General features: G+C 36.6%; 1 protein-coding gene across 1 annotated transcript; it reads left to right on the top strand.

Annotated features, from left to right (window-relative positions):
• Positions 1-2,204: 2,204 nt before the first annotated feature.
• On the top strand, positions 2,205-16,549 carry LOC132847637 (von Willebrand factor A domain-containing protein 7-like). Its single transcript, XM_060873113.1, has 16 exons — positions 2,205-2,498; positions 2,599-2,804; positions 2,902-3,174; positions 3,572-3,665; positions 7,202-7,315; positions 7,543-7,723; positions 7,871-8,037; positions 11,566-11,678; positions 12,021-12,137; positions 13,075-13,248; positions 13,432-13,564; positions 13,675-13,827; positions 13,957-14,046; positions 14,138-14,406; positions 14,795-15,088; positions 15,558-16,549. The coding sequence occupies exons 2-16, from the start codon at positions 2,607-2,609 to the stop codon at positions 16,014-16,016; spliced, it is 2,829 nt and encodes a 942-aa protein (XP_060729096.1). The 5' UTR covers positions 2,205-2,498; positions 2,599-2,606; the 3' UTR covers positions 16,017-16,549.
• The last annotated feature ends 2,402 nt before the right edge of the window (positions 16,550-18,951 follow it).

The following is an 18,951-nucleotide window of genomic DNA, read 5'->3' as shown; positions in this document are numbered from 1 at the left end:
ATAATTAAATAACGCCACTTGATAATAAAGTGAGTGTGTGTGTGAATGTGTGTGTGTGAGTGTCTGTGTGTCTGTGTGTGTTTGTGTGTGAGTGTGAGTGTGTGTGAGAGTGTGTGTGAGAGTGTGTGTGTGTAAATGTGTGTGTGTGAGTGTGTGTGTGGGAGTGTGTGTGTCTGTGTGTGTGTGTGTGAGAGGGTGTGTGTGTGAATGTCTGTGTGTGAGTGTGAGTGCGTGTGTGTGTAAGTGTGTGTGTTCCTCGTCTGTGTGTGTGAGTGTCTGTGTGTGTGTGTCTGTGTGTGTGTGTGTGAGAGGGTGTGTGTGTGAGTGTCTGTGTGTGAGTGTGAGTGCGTGTGTGTGTCTGTGTGTGTGTGTGAGTGTGTCTGTGTGTGTGTGTGTGTGTGTGTGTGTGTGTGTGTGTGTGTGTGTGTGTGTGTGTGTGTGTGTGTGTGTGTGTGAGAGTGTGTGTGTGTGAGTATGTGAGTGTGCGAGTGTGAGTAAGTGTGCGAGTGTGAGTAAGTGTGTGTGTGTAAATGTGTGTGTAAGTGTGTGTGTGTGAGAGTGTGTGTGTGTGTGAGTATGTGAGTGTGCGAGTGTGAGTAAGTGTGCGAGTGTGAGTAAGTGTGTGTGTGTAAATGTGTGTGTAAGTGTGTGTGTGTGTTCCTCATAAAGACCTTTCTGATTCTGATTCTGATTCTGATGTTGCAAGAATTTTGCCTCTAGGCCTTACGATTCAGGACAAAATTGGGTTTTTGGACTGTTGGTGGCGCTAGACGGTTTGAGCTAGACACACCAAAGTTGCTACAGTAACCTCTAAGACTCTACATGTGTGCCAAATTTCATAACTTTCCTATGTACGGTTCTATGGGCTGCCATTGACTTCAATTGCGGAAGAGGAATAATAATAATAATAATTAAAGCTGCAAGCAGCATTTCCCGGGTTCAAGCGTTTAAGGCCTTTGGATTGACATGACAATATATATCATGTCATGCTATCAAACCTATCAAACCACTATCAAACCTTCAGCTGTCTCTAACCAGTAACCAGACACTGTGTGTCTGACACGTTTTTGCTGTATTTCATAAAAACATAAAGGTAGTAAGCTAGTGTTATAAATATTACAAATTAATTATTACCAGTTAAAGCCCCGCCCACTTCAAGACAAGCCCCTACTTCCGGGTTAGGCCACACCCACTCCGAGTCAGAACCAGAATCAGAATCTTTGCCTTACAAGTCAGCACACAATTGCGTTTTTGGACTGTTGGGGGCGCTAGAGGGTTTTTTTTTTAAAAATGGCTGTTTTTAGTGATTTTAGTGATTTTTTTTTGTGATTATTTTTAGTGATTTAGTGACAGTTTTTGAACTGTGACCTCAGTTTGACCTCTTTCACATGTGTCCCAAGTTTGGTGTTGATAGCTCATTTAGTTCTTGAGTTATTGACATTTTAGTAAAACTGGCTCCTCACAGTCCAAACGTTTTAGGGCCCCTTAAGGACCCTGAATCAAAATTTAGACTTTTTTCGAAAATTATTGTCAGTGAGACTCCAGAGAATATTACTGCACTGGATTGGTCTCGATCAAGCGAAAAACCTAGGACTAGTTAGCAAAAGTAGGTTTCAGATAAAATGCGCTATAGCAAAAAAATTTAATGGCGGAAATGAAATTGGAATATACGTTTTTTAAGTCATGAGCCAAGGATTCCAATGATATAAAGCACTTGAGATTTGGACATAGGGGTTTTAGGGGTTTAGGGGTTATGGGAACAAACACGTTTTGGGGCGCTGAAGCGCCCCAAATTGTCCGATTCCGCTGAGATTTTGGCCCTGAGTAACTGTGACCAGTACTACCATCTGACCAAGTTTGAGCTCTCTAGGCCTTACGGTTTGGCCTGCATGACCGTTTCTAGGGTGGAATAATAATAATAATAATAATAATAATAATAATAATAATAATAATAATAATAATAATAATAATAAAAATCCTAACAAAAACAATAGGTTTCCAGTGCTTCGCACTTGAACCCTAATAATAATAATAAAAATCCTAACAAAAACAATAGGTTTCCAGCGCTTCGCGCTTGAACCCTAATAAGGGGAATTTTGAGAAACTATCTAAACGAATATGAGGGGTTTCATGTACAACTCTGAGAAATAATAGGAAATTGCCTGAAATTTTCCTTGCGCTCAATAGATTTGTTAGCTGATTGACTGCAATAAAGAAGTTTGCTCCTTCTCATCGATATCTGAAAAGTCTATTCATTATTTTATTCCTAATCTATTACATTTAGTTCAGTAAAGTGTTTGACAGTTTAGTGGATATTTGGCTGAAGACAAAAGACCCTGGTTCACCCTGTGATGTGTCCACATGGAGGAGGGCTCCCAACATGGGAGTGTCTCCCATTCCCTCTTTTGTAATGCTTTTAATGACTAGTATAGACACAAGTTTGTTCATTACTAGAGAGTGTAGATCCACTGCAGACATCTGAAGCTTCAAGATTTAAGGTATGATTTATACTACACTGTCATAGGGATGTAATTAATTAAGAATTGCTGAAAGAAATATTGAGATGGCAGATTATTTCTACTCTTTTTCTCTTCACAGACTTAAAGATGATAATCACCAATGTACAGTTTCAACCAATGATTTGTCTGTATCTTATAATGATCCTCATAAGTCAGACAATGGCTTTTATGGTATCGTTCACAAATTCTATAAAGCATCAGGACATGACTCATGATGCAATTCTAGAGACAACAGCTGATGTCTGCATACAGCAAGCACTCAACAAGGGACGAAAATTTGTTCTGGTGATTAAAACAATTTTTATATATTGTATAAATAATCATTTTAATGACCATTTAACTATTACAGATTTTTTTTTTCATTTTATCTTTCTAAACCCAGAAATTGCCAATGAATGTAAACTCAGTGGCAGAAGCTTGTTCCTCATCTAAATCAGCCAAAAGTTTTCAAAGGAGCATCAATGATATAAGTTCTTACAATGCCTGGGTTGACTTCTGGAAATATTTTTCACCAAGTTACCATTTTTGCAATGAGGAGTTTTTGGCTGGAAGGGATATTATTACTGCAGGAGTTTCTGCTGTCAAATACAGTGTCAAAAGGCAGAGATATGAAGCTGCCAGAGAGAGGCTTGGTAAAATCTTACACACTTTGCAGGTATGACACCACATTACTGAAGAATAGCATAATTGAGGTAAATATATATATATAAATTTATATATATATATATATATATATATATATATATATATATATATATATATATATATATATAATATATATTAAATTATATAAAATATATATATATATATATATATATATATATATATATATATATATATATATATATATATATATATATATATATATAAATTTAATATAAGTTAGACATTGAACAGCATTTGTGTAGTGCTTTATTGGGAAATTACTGTAGTTGCTTAGCATTAACAGAATGTGAGGCTTATTGTTTATTTCTTGAAAAAAGAAATAACAGCTACATTAATTTGTAGTGATTGTGTTGTAATTCAGACCCAGCTTTGTGTCTTTCCCTAAGGATTTCTACAGTCATAGTAACTGGATTGAGATGGGAAAGCGAAAACCTTACTCCATCCTGATTAAACCAAATACCCCGATTGACAACATAGCAGGTAAATAAACACAGTGTATATGGGTGTTTGTTGTAAATTTGTGGTTTACCTGTATTTCCTGTTCCCTTAAAAGTAAATGTACTTAGAGTCAGGATCTGGCATGGACTTTTTGACATGTGTTTTGTTTACATTTTGTTTTCATGTGTCTGCCCCACCCTTGTCTAATTCCATCCCGCCTCAGCACACCTGTCCCTTATGTGTCTAATTGTCTTCCTTATTTGTCCAAGCTGCGTTGCCTTTTGATCCTTGTCTTTGTTTTGTCTTTATAAGGTCTTCATGTGCTCGGTCTTGGTTTTTCTTTTTCCCAGAGTTTCTCGGTTTTGTATGTGTTATGTTGAATAAATTGTGTTTTTAGCTATCCCTGCATTTGGTTCTGAATTTTGTCATGAAGACACCCCCGTTTTCTGTCAAAAAACATGATTTATTAATGTTAATAAGGAAGATAATTAGACACATTTTTGTGTAAAAGAAAAAATCGCTAGGGGACACGGTGGCTTAGTGGTTAGCACGTTCGCCTCACAACTCCAGGGTTGGGGGTTCGATTCCCGCCTCCCCCTTGTGTGTGTGGAGTTTGCATGTTCTCCCCATGCCTCGGGGGTTTCCTCCGGGTACTCCGGTTTCCTCCCCTGGTCCAAAGATATGCATGGTAGGTTGATTGGCATCTCTGGAAAATTATCCGTAGTGTGTGATTGTGTGAATGAATGAGAGTGTGTGTGTGCCCTGTGATGGGTTGGCACTCCGTCCAGGGTGTATCCTGCCTTGATGCCCAAGGTACCAAGGGGTACCCCAGGTAGTTCAGATAAGCGGTAGAAAATGAGTGAGTGAGTGAGAAAAAATCACTGCTGAAAGATTAACTTGGATAGATGGATAGATAGATAGATAGATAGATAGATAGATAGATAGACATTTTGATTAAACTGTTATGTTTTAGAGATTACATTAAATATGAAATGTGTCGTGAAATTGTGAACGTAACACTGTGATTTCTTGCTTACAGACCACTACCTGTTCAATAATAGTGCATCAAGTGGTCATGACAGAATTTTTGAAAAGGTGTTTCATTGCCATACTGGAAAATAGTAAGAATGCCTAGGCTTTACCAGGCATACTTTCTAACCAAGGGACGTATTATAAATTCTTTGAACACATGAGACATACCAGAGTAGTGTATGATAAAATTTCTCTGCCCTCTGAAACAGGATTTGTGCCACTACATGTTTGAGATATTGCCTGGCTGTTAGTAGCAATAGTAGCGGTAATTACATTTTAATACAATTTTCTGATACCAAGTTTTGCTAGTTTTGTCAGCTCTGTCAGGGTATTTAGCAGAAGAAAAATATACTTCAATATTTGGTGTAACTACCCTTTGGCCTTAAACCAGCATTTTGCACATGCACACATCTTGTGTCTGATTCTGCAGGATCAGATTCAGGTGTATGACTAACCAATTATATCAAGCAGGTGCTAATGATCATTAATTTCATATCGTCGCTGTCGGGCGGAATCCTCGTATCTCCAAAACCATTATTTTTCAGGAAATTAAAAAAACGCCATTTTTTTTGAGTTATTAAACATTGTACCGTTAAAGTTGTTATCATATACTGTTGTGCACCAACATTAACACAACATTTTCCAAAGTCACGTTTTATCGGAGATACAAGCTTTATGACTTGGGAGCAGGGAGATAAGTCGCTGCTGCCAGCAGTGTTCAATAAAGTCTGCGGTCACGTTGAGCCTTTTGACAAGAGACAAGGCATCAATAGTTAACCAAAGCTAATGACTGTAGTTACATACATCTTCCTAAACTCTATTTTAAAGGTTTAAGAGGTATAAGTGATGCAATACAAAACACGATAATCTGATTAGGCTGTCTAATAGGTGGAAATTAGTCTAATCTGCTCTCAAACTTACCTTCGTGGCTCACGGGTTTCTTTCTGCACAGAAGCATTACAGCTATCGATTTTTAACAAAACAGGCTGACTCAAATGTATCTAACCTAACTATTTTCACTTGTTAGTGTCCACAAAACAGTGTTTTACATGCACAGTGCCAAGAGAGGCATTGTCTATAAGTAGGCTGACTTAAAGTCATTAAAATAATAATAAAAACAATAATTTAATAGTGGTATCCAAAACATTCAATTTAATTCAAATATCATATTATAAAAAAATTTAAAATGTCAATGTATAATAAGCAATAATAAACAGTAATAAATAGATATTTAAAATACATCAATAACACAGATAAACATAGATAAAATCATAGTTAAAGGAATACCCAAAAAATAAAATTAATAAAGGTCAAATTATCGTTTCACTACGTTATACGGCATGTTACCGTATAATAACGAGGCAAAAAGCCAGCCAGCTTGCTTAAAGTGATGAGCATGACGGCAAAGGCAGCTACTTGTTGAACATAACGGTGTGCCTTGACATTGTAAGATACAATCCTATCTTATCTGCAATGCACAGGGTTTTGCAATGCAAATTCCTGTCCTCAGACAAGCACCAGAACTAGCGGGGGTCAAGATTTTTTTTTCTTTGAGCCCCACGAAAATCACTTTAGATATCATTTTAAGACGTGTTGATTCGTTGCGACTCGTAATCTTGAGGAGAAATATGCCGCGAAGCTCTCCTGTGGCATGAAGAAGAGGTGGAGTTACGAGGTTTCTCAGACAGTTGAAGTGTCCAATGGAGTTGAGATTTGCGCTCAAGCTATTTTCGATTGAGGCTGTGGATGTAAGAGGAAATGGGGAAATGAGTAACATTTAATGGGAATAATGGAACTAATGCATAAAAAATGCACAAGCAAACACAGTGTGAGAAATAACAGACTGAAATCATGAAAAAACAATGAACTTAGCAAGGTTTTGGAGATACGAATCCTCGTATCTCCAAAACCGTTATTTTTCAGGAAATTAAAAAAACGCCGTACCTTATCTGCAATGCACAGGGTTTAGTCCGCGTTGCAGTGGATTGTCTTGCGCTATATTCCTGTCCTCAGATGAGCACCAGAACTAGCGGGGGTCAAGATTTTTTTTTTCTTTGAGCCCAGTGTTTTGAAGACATTTACCTCAGAAGTTGAAGTGTTTGGACATACGAGGTTTCTGCCCAACAGCGACGATATGTAGGTTGATACACTGTCATTAAAAAAGAAACAGCTGTGTAGGAGTCTTAAATCTGGGTAAGGAACTGTAAAACTCTGCTACTAAGGTGAGGTTGTGGAAGGGAGTTTCATGTCACAGGTCATACCCCAAGACTGGGGTAGTTATACAGCATCAGCAAGGTCTCTTCCAGGCAAAGATTTCAAAGCAGACGGGTTTCAAGATGTGCTGTTCAAGCTCTTTTGAAGAAGCGCAAAAATTCTGTTCAGTGTATGCATGGAAAAACTTGTATCATGTATACTGACGCCGTATGTAGAAATAAATTGTGAACCATGGACAATGCAATCACAAAAAGAATCCATAGCAGCACATATTTTAAGATAGATTTGATGTCATACAACCTAAGTTTCTAGGTTTCTTATCTTTTTGCCAGATTCAGAAACATGCAGAAAATGTACAGAAAGCATCTGCAGAGGCAATATCCTGGAAGATGTCATCAAAAAGCAGAAACTAACATCAGCATACTTTGGCTGGTCCAAACCAAAAGGTAATGCCTCAAAGACTTTAAGCATAAAAAATAAAGTCAGAAGTGTTTAGTAGGAGATGAACATAAAGAAAATTATCTGATAAATCTTTTTATATTTTCCAGTTTTACTTGTTTAATTGAATCTGTTAAATTTTGAACTGCAATATTAATAAAGCAATTTAGATTTTGTTTACTCCGACATACAAGTTAAATATGTTGTTATCTTCAAATTTCTGTTTTACCTTAAGGAAAATGCAGTCATGGAGGATTTTTTGATCCATCAAGTTGGTTTCAAGGTGGCATAAATAAGGATAGTGAAAGCTCCAGCCATGGTTATCTGCATTATGAGGCAGCATCGGTAGCTACTGCTGCTACCGGAGAACTACTGCAGGATATAAGAGCAGCAATTGGGGATTCTGAATTTCTTAGGTATAAAAACAAGTCTATAACTAAATATGTTGAGTAATATTATAAATAAAAGCACAGACAAATGCATGCTACTATGTACTTTATCAGCAAACCCAGAAATATCGGCTCAGTAGTACAGTGACACTGCTCTTAAATGTCACCCCACAGACTGATGGGATTCAGACAGACAGTACTGTGTTTTGTTATTGATACCACTGCCACCATGTCTGATGACATTGATGAGGTCAGGAGAGTTTCTTCATCTATCATTGACAGTAAAGTAGGCACAGCTGTTCAACCTTCAGAATACATCCTCGTGCCATTTAATGACCCTGGTAAGTCTGATTCCTAGATTGTTTTCAAATATGAATTTTAAAAGGAAACTATTTTACTACTTTATGATGTATGTGATTACATGCATAATAAACACAAATGGATTCAATGCTATATGTGTACTATTAAACTATTCAATTAATTTCCATTTCATTTGAATAGAGCTTTTAACAAAGGATATTGTGTCAAAGCAGCTTTACAGATTATTCGAAATAATAAACAAAAAGTTCAGATTTAATATTAGACTTTTATTTACATTTATTTGTATTCATCACTAATGAGCAATCCTGAGGAAAATGTTGCAATGAAAAAGAGATGGTATGAGGAAATATCCTTGAGAGTTTGCCTGTCATTATTTGACACTGGAGTGTGTGATTATAAATCGTTATAAACACTAGAAAGGGTGAATTATCAAAAACAACAGTTTATCTTTTTAGTGTGATTATAAATAATAATGTCCTTTCTACAGTTGTATAAAATCATTTGGAGTTGTGTAATTTAAGAATTTACAACTCTTAAATTAGCTTAACATCTGAGTTCATTGTAGATTTAACACTAACTCCTCTATGTCAGAGCCTTAAAATGTATGATAGGTTGTTATAAGTCAGGTTGTTATATGTTAGGTTGTTATACTGTATGCTCATTGTTGTCAGATCAAATGTACTGGAGCACAAAGTAATGGGATGTATTATGCTTATGCCTGGCTAAAGAGATATACATTTAATCAGCATTTAAACTTGTAGAGTGTGTCTGGATAGGGATTTAGATTTATTTCTAATGAGCAAGCCAGAGATCACGGTGAAATGAAATCCTCCCTGATATGATAAAAATCACACAAGGCAGAGAGAACAGGGATCATTAGCTGTTTTTGTTTTTTTAATACCAATTTAAGGGGGAGTATATTCTGGGGAAAGAGCAAGCAGACATTCTGTCAAGACTAGCTATGGACATGTATGAATGTCTCTGTGTCTGTGTGGGTACTTTTTTTGAAAGAGTTGATAATGACTGAACTCTCCATGCCCATAAACCCTCCAAATTTGCACCATTACTTAAAAGAAAAGCTATTAACAACATTTTTGATGAAAGAAATAGGATTTTATCCTTGACTTAAAGACTGAGACTGGGCCTGTGTCTAGAACAAAAAATAGAAGATTGTTCCATAACAGAGATAAGATAACTGTCTTTATAAGATAAATTTTGAAGAAGAAAGATAGAAAAGAAGACAAAGTGGTAGAATTTGAAAAAAGAAGAATGTTGTGAGACATTCAGACAGAAGCTGAGACAGACTTTGGGTAGTCAGGAGACGGAGAAAAGAAGATAAGGAAACATGGTGGTGGAACAAGAAAGTACAGGACAACATTCAGAGGAAGAGGCTAGCTAAAAATTATTGGGAAGTAGAAAGGTCTGAAGAAAATAGACAGGATTACAAGAAATTGCAGTGCCTAGTGAAAAGGGATGTGGCCAAGGCCAAACAGAAAGCATACGATGAGTTGTATGTCAGGTTAGACAAGAGGGACTTAGTACACATTAGAGAGACAGAGAGATAGAGATTATAAGGATGTGCAACAGATAAGGGTGATTAACGATAGAAATGGAAAGATGTTAACAGGTGAGGAGAGTGTGTTCAGAAGATTCAAGAGTATTTTGAGTTGATGAATGAGGAAAATGAGAGGTAAAGGGGAGAAGAGGTGAACATTGTAGAGTAGGAAAAAGCAAAGATTAGAAAGGGTGAGTTGAGGAAGGCTCTGAGGTGAATCATGAGTGGAAAGGCTGTTGGTCCTGAAGACATACCTGTGGAGGTGTGGAAGTGTCTAGGAGAGACAGCAGTGGAGATTCTATCAAGATTGTTCAACAGGAATTTAGAAAGTGAGAAGATGCCTGAAGAAATGGAGGAGTGTTCTAGTGCCGATCTTTAAGAACAAGGGTGATGAAAAGGAAAGGTGTAAAAGACAGCAGTGAGACCAGATATGCTGTATACAGTATGTAAGAGACTGTAGCATTGAGGAAAATACATGAGGCAGAGATGGAGGTAGCAGAGATGAGGATGTTGAGGTTCTGTTTAGGAGTGACGAGGATGGACATGATGAGGAACGAGCACATCAGAGGGACAGCTCAGGTTGTCTGGGGAGAAGGTCAGAGAGGCTAGATTGAGATGTTTTGGACATGTACAGAGGAGTTAGATGGTTATATTGGTAGAAGGATGTTGGAGATGGAGCTGCCAGGTAAGAGGTCAAGAGGAAGGTCAAAGATTAGATATATGGATAGAGTTTGGTATAAACAGATAGTACAAAAGTAGAAGAAAAACAAATTGATTTCAGTTATCACTTATGTTATAGATTCCATGAACATTTCCTCAACAGCTTCTACATATGAAGAGCATATACTTATTAGGTGGAGTTTCTGCTATAAAGATCCCTATGTAATTTGCTAGTATAGAAACAATTAAAAAAGGGATTTGATAAAATGTGATTGGACTTACAGTCAGGACTACTGTCAGAACTACTGTTATAGTACATTTGTCAGAATTTGAGGTTCATGAGACTAGTGTTTCATATAGCGAAAAGAAAAGAAAAAGAAAAAAGTTAAATTTTTCAAGTCATTTTTGCTTACTCATAAAAAAAATTGAATAAAAACTGAAAATTAATTTTCATATTATATATTATGTTAAATAAAAAAAAGAAATGGAGCTACTTCGTCAATCCTGATGTTCTACCAATGGCTGGAGTCTCGTCACCCATTGGTCACCTTGCCAGGGATTGATCTGCATAGTCAGCCAGTGTCTCATGGGATTGTTGTGTATAAAGCTGCCCGGAGACTGTCATGCCTTCTTTTGAATGTTGTGTCAGTCAACTGTATGGTCTAGTCTTTATCAGCAATCAGGTCTGTGTGAACTCAGAGTTTACGATGACCCATTAGTTCCTCAGGAGCTCTCAGCTGCACTATTATAAACTGTTGTAGAAAGGACATTATTACATTTACACTATTTACTGTAGAGTGTCACCCAAATGGTGACGAGGTTCTCTTTTGAGTCTGTTTCCTCTCAAGGTTTCTTCCTCTTATCAAGTTTTTCCTTACTGCTGTCACCTCCGGCTTGCTCATTAGGGATAGGGATAGATATACAGTATAGTATCTCAAATTTTAAGTTAATCTTTTTTCAATTAATTGTAAACTTTAATTGTTTATATTCATTTATCTATTTTTATCCTTATTTTTTCTTCTTCTTCTTCTTCTTCTTCTTCTTCTTCTTCTTCTTCTTATTATTATTATTATTATTATTATTATTATTATTATTATTATATTTCTTTTTCGTTTCCATACGTCTGTAAAGCTGCTTTGAGACAATGGGAAATTGTTAAAAGCGCCATACAAATAAATTGAATTGAATTGAATTGAAAACGACTATTATCTGTGCTGCTTATCTGTGCTTCATAGATGCTGCTTTTTACAGTATCTAAGCAGGGCCAAAATCATTAAGCATAACGTTATAAAATGGATTGCTTGAACAAAAAAATTGTTGCCCATTCTTTCAGATTATGGCCCACTAACAAGAACAACTGATCCTAATGTCTTTAAAAGAAAACTTAATGCACTTAGTGCTTATGGTGGAGGAGATCCCCCTGAAATGTGTCTTTCAGGTCTCCAGGTAATTTCCTAACGTATTGCTTTTTGAATATCCTGAAATATATACCAGCTTATTAATCTCATTAATGCTTTCTTGATTCATGTACAAATTCATATATTTGTGTGAATAAAAATGTATTTATGTTTCTAAAAAATATATTCAAAAAGATGTCAAGGGGGCTAAATAGCATTAAGTGCTTCCTTAAATTCATTTCGTCATGAATTTTTTTAAATGAATTTTTTTTATAGAAATGACTATTTATATAATTATATATATGTAAAAATGACTCTGTCATTTGGACATTCCTGCCTTACAGAAATTACAAGCATGCATATTACTATCAGTGTTTCCTTTCCATTCTAGCTCGCCCTCACTGGATCTCCACCACAGACTCAGATTTTTGTTTTCACTGATGGTGATGCAAAAGATAAATGGTTGACAGGCACCGTGAAAGCACTGATTGAGAAAACAAAGTCTGTTGTGAGTAAATGCAAATCTTATTTTTTTATGTTCTGTTTTTTCTCAGTTTGCTTTGGCCCATTTCCTAAAATAGACTTAAAGTCTACCACAGACATTTATACTGTGAGCAAATCTCTGTCTGACCTACAGAAGCAAGAAACTATTTAAACCATTAACTTGTATTTCTTAAAAAAAATTACATTAATCATAGTTAATCAAAACAAAGACACATGAAGGAAGAGAACAGGTTATGGTCAGGAAAAAGGACAAATGAGAATGCTGAAGAAATCTTGCAGGTAAACACATGGAATGTACACGTCACAACAAAGAAAACACAAACATGGGTTTAAATAAGAACGTGAACTGAGAGTGTGACTGGGACTGAAGCTAGGCATGAGACATAAAACATGTGACAGTGTAGTGGTTAATGTGTTAGACTACTGATAAGAAGGTCATGAGTTTAAATCCCATCTCCACCAAGCTGCCAGTGCTGGGCTGTTGAGCAAGGCCCTTAACCCTCAATTGCTCAGATGTATAAATTTAAATAAAATGTAAGTCACTCTGGATAAGTGTGTCTGCTAAATGGCAGAAATGTAAATCTAAAATAGACATAGACTGACGCAGTGCCTGGATCTGGGATTGGTGCAAGGCCTGGTACTGGAACAGGGCCAGTAAGGCCAATTCGGATATTTTGTCATTTGTATGCTTTTGTTTAAATTATGTGTTAAAGCAATGCAAAATGCTTATAATGTTCTGGGGAAATGACTAATTAGTTTGCAGTACTTCACAGTGTTAAGAGACTATAATATATACAGACACAACAATTACTGATACAGTTAATTAAAACATTTCAAAGTTTTGAAATTATGCTGATCATTAATTCTGTCTTAACTAGTTCTAATTAATGATGAGATCATCCTGGAAAACCACTTAACAATGTTTCTTTCCCAATCTGAAGGTGAACTTTATGCTAACGACACAGCATAGACGTCGCCGCAAGCGAGAATCCACTCAATTGAACGAGGTCTACTATGACCTGGCTCAGGCCTCTGGAGGTCAGGCTATAGAAGTAACCAAAAAAACACTAAGCCAGGCCACTAGCATTATTGCAGATATCTCCAGCTCTACACTGGTAATTACAGATTAACTTTAAATGGTATAGCTTGCTGCTGCAGTATAGCCCATATAAATGTTCTAAAGCAACTTTAGTGCTGGAGTTAAAATTATATAATTCTTTTTAAAAAATTGTAGAAAACTTCATATTAGCACTGAGTAATATTAGCAATCAGTAACAATCACATTTCTGCTTCTTCAGGTCACACTATTCCAAGATGTTAGAAACCCAGTAGATACTGAAAACTTCTCAGTCTTTGTGGATTCCTCTGTGCAAAACCTGACAATTTACATCACAGGCAACTCTCCAGATTACACCATCACTAGTCCCTCAGGTGTGTAGATTGTAAATGTCCAATAACCCTTATTTTGAGAAACGGCAAAATAACATCAAGTTAATGCAATGCTAAGCTAAATATTCATAATGTGCTATTATCTAACCCAGGAGTCTCACAGAGCAGCACTGAACTAAATGGGACATTGGGGCTTATTCAGAGAGTCCATAACTTCCATACACTGCGACCAAATATTTCAGAGCAGGTTGGATTGTGGCTCTTCAGTATTAAATCCACTCAGATGTACACCATCAAAGTTGTTGGTAAAATCTTTGCAACTCTCTTCTGATTATCTGTGAATTAATAAATGACAGAAATGAAAGATGTGGTTCAGTGAGTAAATAGATCTGTCTGTCTGTCTGTCTTTCTCTCTGTCTGTTTTTAATATTCAGGTCAAAGTGCTGTTGACTTCATGTTTGACTTTGTAGAACTTTCCCAAGGGCTTCATCCAAGCTATTCTGTATTAAACAGCAGGCCTGCAAGTAAGTCAATAACTCTGCATAACAGATAATTAGTTAACTCTGTTTGCATTTTTTAGCTTATATTTCTACTCTATTTTACGCTTAAATTTAGATGCCAATGTCACCCTGTTGGTGTCCATGGTCGGTGGGGACAATGTGAGTCTTACAGAGGTGTCTCTGGTCAAAGCCTCAAGTTCAATCTCTTTAAATGGGTCACTAGAAGAGGTAGCTAGTGGCCAGTACTTAGTGACCTTCAACAGCATCCCGGCACGAGAGTTTACTGTTCGTGTGTTTGGACAGATCAGTGTCTCTAGGTATTCAGCTAACACCTTTCAGAGACAGTCACCAACTCAGTTCCAAGCATCAACTGTGACCATTACTGTAAGTCTGAATACTTTAATCCTACTTAATATAATCCAGTTGAAGCAAATAAAAAAAGAACAATTAGAATGGAAAATCTTTTTCTTGATACCCTAATAAAAGAGACTCAGCAATAATATAATATAATATAATATAATATAATATAACATAATATAATATAATATAATATAATATAATATAATATAATATAATATAATATAATATAATATAATATAATATAATATAATATAATGTATTATATATGTAAATATATATTATAAGTATATTTCTTTTCATGAGAAATATATTTCATGGTTCAGAATATTTATTGTTCATGAAAAATGATTGTAATGGCATTAAAAGCATTCATTTTGAGTTACAGTTTGCTTTCTTTCATTATTACTCTCAGACTCAACCTGTTGGAACAATGGAACCAGGAAAACAATTCACTCTCCCTTTCACACTTGCAACCAATGGCACTGCTGGAAGCTTTAATATCAATGTCAGCAATGATCACAATTTCGAAACTCAGTTTAATACGTCCATAACTCTTGAGAGTGGAGTCAGTGTGAATGACTCAGTAACTCTGACAGTACCTGAAAATACTCCCTCTGGAACTGATGTCACTGTGACAATTGAAGCTGAAGCAGTTGATGGAAGTGACTCCAACTACGCTGTGCTACGTATCGCTATCATTGCTCCGGTAATTACTAATATTACATAAAATATTCCAGGACATTGTCAAAGGAGTTATTATATTCTATATTCTGTTGTTGAAGAGAAGCACAGTTAGGTTGAGTTTAGGTTAAGTTGGCAGGTCATACCATTATACCTCAATACAACCACTACTATGATATTTTTTCATGTCTTTGTTAACATATATTAAAACCTGCTAAACAGCTAAAAAAAAATAGAGAGATGATTTGGGAAAATTGGTTTTTTCTTGGCACTTCATATTTAAATATTGATCTCAGGAAAAAAAATGGAAATTTAATAGATTAAAACCTTGTTTCACCTGATTTTGTGTTTGGAATACATACCACTGGTAAATGTATCCCAAATAAAAATATTCTATTTGGATGAAATATTTTAATTTTCTAAGCATAAACAAGAAAAAAATGTCAAAATGTCTAAACTGAAACTAATGCTGAACTGTTTTCTCCTCCTTAAAGATAACAGATTTTACTCCTCCCTTGTGTAAGGCAGTCAGTGTAAATGCTAACTGCTCAGGCAATTGCAGCCTCTCCTCATGGTACCTCACTGCTAATGTGACTGATGGAAATGGGTCAGGAATTCAGAGTGTGAGAATCCTTAAGGGAAACGGCAACCTCACCACTACCACTGTGTTCAGTGACACAGGTGTGAATGTCACTATGGTCATCTACAATGCCTCTTGCTGTTCACAGTTCCTGGAACTAGTTGCTGTGGATGAAGCAGGAAATGTTGCTTCCTGTTTTCATTTTGTAGGAGTTACAGAACTAAGCACCAGCACTGCACCCCCTGTAACAGCAACATCCATGTCTCGTCTCATCCACCAAACCGGCACTAATAGTGCTGAATGTTGTTTGATTTTGCCAGTCCTTCTTTTTCTCAATGTTGGATTATCAGTTTACCAATTCATGCAGCTCTAAGTAAACAAAGAAAAAAATGCCCAACAGATTTAAACTGAGTCTATACTCTGAATGTATTACTCTTTGATTTGAGAGCCTATTATCTTTAAATGTCAGTGCACAAACCATTTGTGCTAATCATATTATTACATCTGAAATCTGTGGTATTGAATTTTTATACCATCAGTTATAATTTTTCACTTTTTGTTCTTAAGTACAGTATTTGGTATTGTTATTCACATACAAAGAAAAACCTGTTTCCTGAGTCTTTTGTGAGTACAGAGAAAATACAGGATTATTGCTATTACATGCAAACATGGTTATAATGTTTATAAAGTTCTGATATAGCTCTGGTATTTCTTGCATGCATTGAATAATTCTATTTTATTGCCAAAATGTAAATGCATTTATCTTTAAATAAGATGAATTATAAAGGGATGTACAGATAATGACATGGGGATGTGACATAGTGAAACTATGTGCTTCCAGGAGAAACACAAACATATCCCATACATTATCATATCAGTAATAAATACATCCAAACCTATGTATAAGCAGAGTTTTATTTTCTGCATAATTTTATTGGTATAGAGAAATTCTGCATAAATCTATTTTTAAGAATTTCGATGTGGATTAAAAATCCTTACATTTACTGTAACAAATTAATGATGTAGTATAATCTACTGCTTCAAACCAATTGACAAACTAGCTAATACAAACTTACAAAAAATGTTACAACCAGACATTCAGATATCCATTTCTTCAGGAAAAATAACCAAGTGCTAGAACCGAAGTGTGATGTTTGAAATGTTTATATCTATTTGTACTGGCAGTTAAAGATGTCAAGTTGTATCACACACATTTTAAATTGACAGTCATTTGATTTGTTTCCAGGTTTATCTGCTCAGTAATGACAGTTATGTGCCTCACTGTTCTTGTTCTTATCTCTCAGAATGTTGGGTCTCAGCCAGACTTCAGTGCTTTGTTTTGTTATCAACACCACTAGCAGCATCTCTGATGACATTGATTAAGTCAGGAGAATTACTACATACATCATTGACAGTGACAAAGTAAACTATTTTAAAGTTCATTCATTCATTCATTCATTCATCTTCTACCGCTTATCCAAACTACCTCGGGTCACGGGGAGCCTGTGCCTATCTCAGGCGTCATCGGGCATCAAGGCAGGATACACCCTGGACGGAGTGCCAACCCATTGCAGGGCACACACACACACTCATTCACTCATGCAATCACACACTATGGACAATTTTCCAGAGATGCCAATCAACCTACCATGCATGTCTTTGGACCGGGGGAGGAAACCGGAGTACCCGGAGGAAACTCCCGAGACACGGGGAGAACATGCAAACTCCACACACACAAGGCGGAGGCGGGAATCGAACCCCAACCCTACAGGTGTGAGGCGAACGCTATTTTGGTCTATTTATTTTCTATGAGATAAACAAGGTGTATTCGTCATTTTCCTGCCAAAGAATGTTCACTCACTCACTTTGTCAATAAGTCAACCAGTAACTTAGTTATTGAGACAGGCAGATTCTCAGTCAGCCTGTTAGCCAGTCACTCAGTCAGTTTGTAAGTCAGCCGCTCACTCAGTTAGTCAGTCAGTATGTCATACAACAGGTTGGTTAGTCAGGTTGGTCACTGAACTTGGTCAGTAAATAATTGTGTCAGGAGGATTAAGGACCCAAATGCAGAGCCTGTACGAGTTCACAATAAAAGTCTTAATTAAAAACCAAGGTGGGGGGATGGCAATATTATCCAGACAAGCAGTTAAAGTCCAGAGAACAAATGAAAAATGGATTATCAACTGGAACAATGCAGGAAAAACAGCAAACACAATACACAATGGAAAACAACAGTATGGTAGGCAGGCAGGATGATATAAGCCGAAAACAGTCCATAAAACAGTCCACAATCTGATACTGGGCAAACTGGACAATGTGGGGCAGGCAGAAGTCGTGCTGAATAAACAGTCCAGCATAGAGCATAAAATGGTGGCTACCCTGGAAGTGATATGGACAAGATGGCCGCCGAACCAAAAGTGGAAGCTATTATCGCGAACCCAGAAGCAGGGCTGTCAAGTGTCATGAGAGTGACAGTCACGCAGTTCGGTCTCACGCTCTTCCGCCACATATTGTATTTCTCATGCAGAAAAACATACTATTTTAATATATTTAATATGCCGCAGCGCCCAAAATGTATCAGTCCGCACCGCTGTCTCTATGGAACCGGGCAGGAAACAAGCGCGTCTCCCCTGGAGTTCTTAGTGAAGCCTGACATCAGCCAATCAAAAAAAGAGGCTACACAATAGCCAATCAGTAAATAGCACTATCTGGGTAAGATTTAACGCAACAACCAATGAAAAAAAGAACATATTCATTAGAGAGGGTATTTTCGATGGTCGGTTTGAACAAAACCTCAACACGAAAGAGCTTGTCTCTGGACAGGACATTGTCCGCAATCATGACCCTAAAAATGGCTGCGCTTGAGTTGAACTGTTTTAAATGGGAGCAACATTAGAAATGATTAAAGTGTCCAAAAAGGCAACAAACACTTACAATAAACAACACCAGTCATAATCTCTCTCTCTCTCTCTCTCTCTCTCTCTCTCTCTCTCACACACACACACACACACACACACACACAGACACACAGAGCCAGCAATACCACGACTACCCCCCACCCCTGAATTAAATGTAATCAATCAGTCAGTTAGTCAGTTACTCAGTTTTCAGTCAGTCGTTGCATAGCTCAGTTCATCAGTAAGTCAGTCACTCAGTCAGTCAGCCAATTTGTCAGTCATTCATCTATTCATTTAATCAGTAACTCATTTACTTAGTCATTTACTTAGTTATTTATTTAGTCTGTCAGTCATTTACTTAGTTATTTAATCATTGTTTTCAGTCCCTCGATCATTCAAATCAGTCACAAT

The sequence above is a fragment of the Tachysurus vachellii genome, chromosome 6 (genome assembly GCF_030014155.1).
Source record: "Tachysurus vachellii isolate PV-2020 chromosome 6, HZAU_Pvac_v1, whole genome shotgun sequence".
Lineage (NCBI taxonomy): Eukaryota > Metazoa > Chordata > Actinopteri > Siluriformes > Bagridae > Tachysurus > Tachysurus vachellii.
Note: the sequence above shows the minus strand (reverse complement) of the source record. Positions and strands in the feature narration are given on the sequence as shown.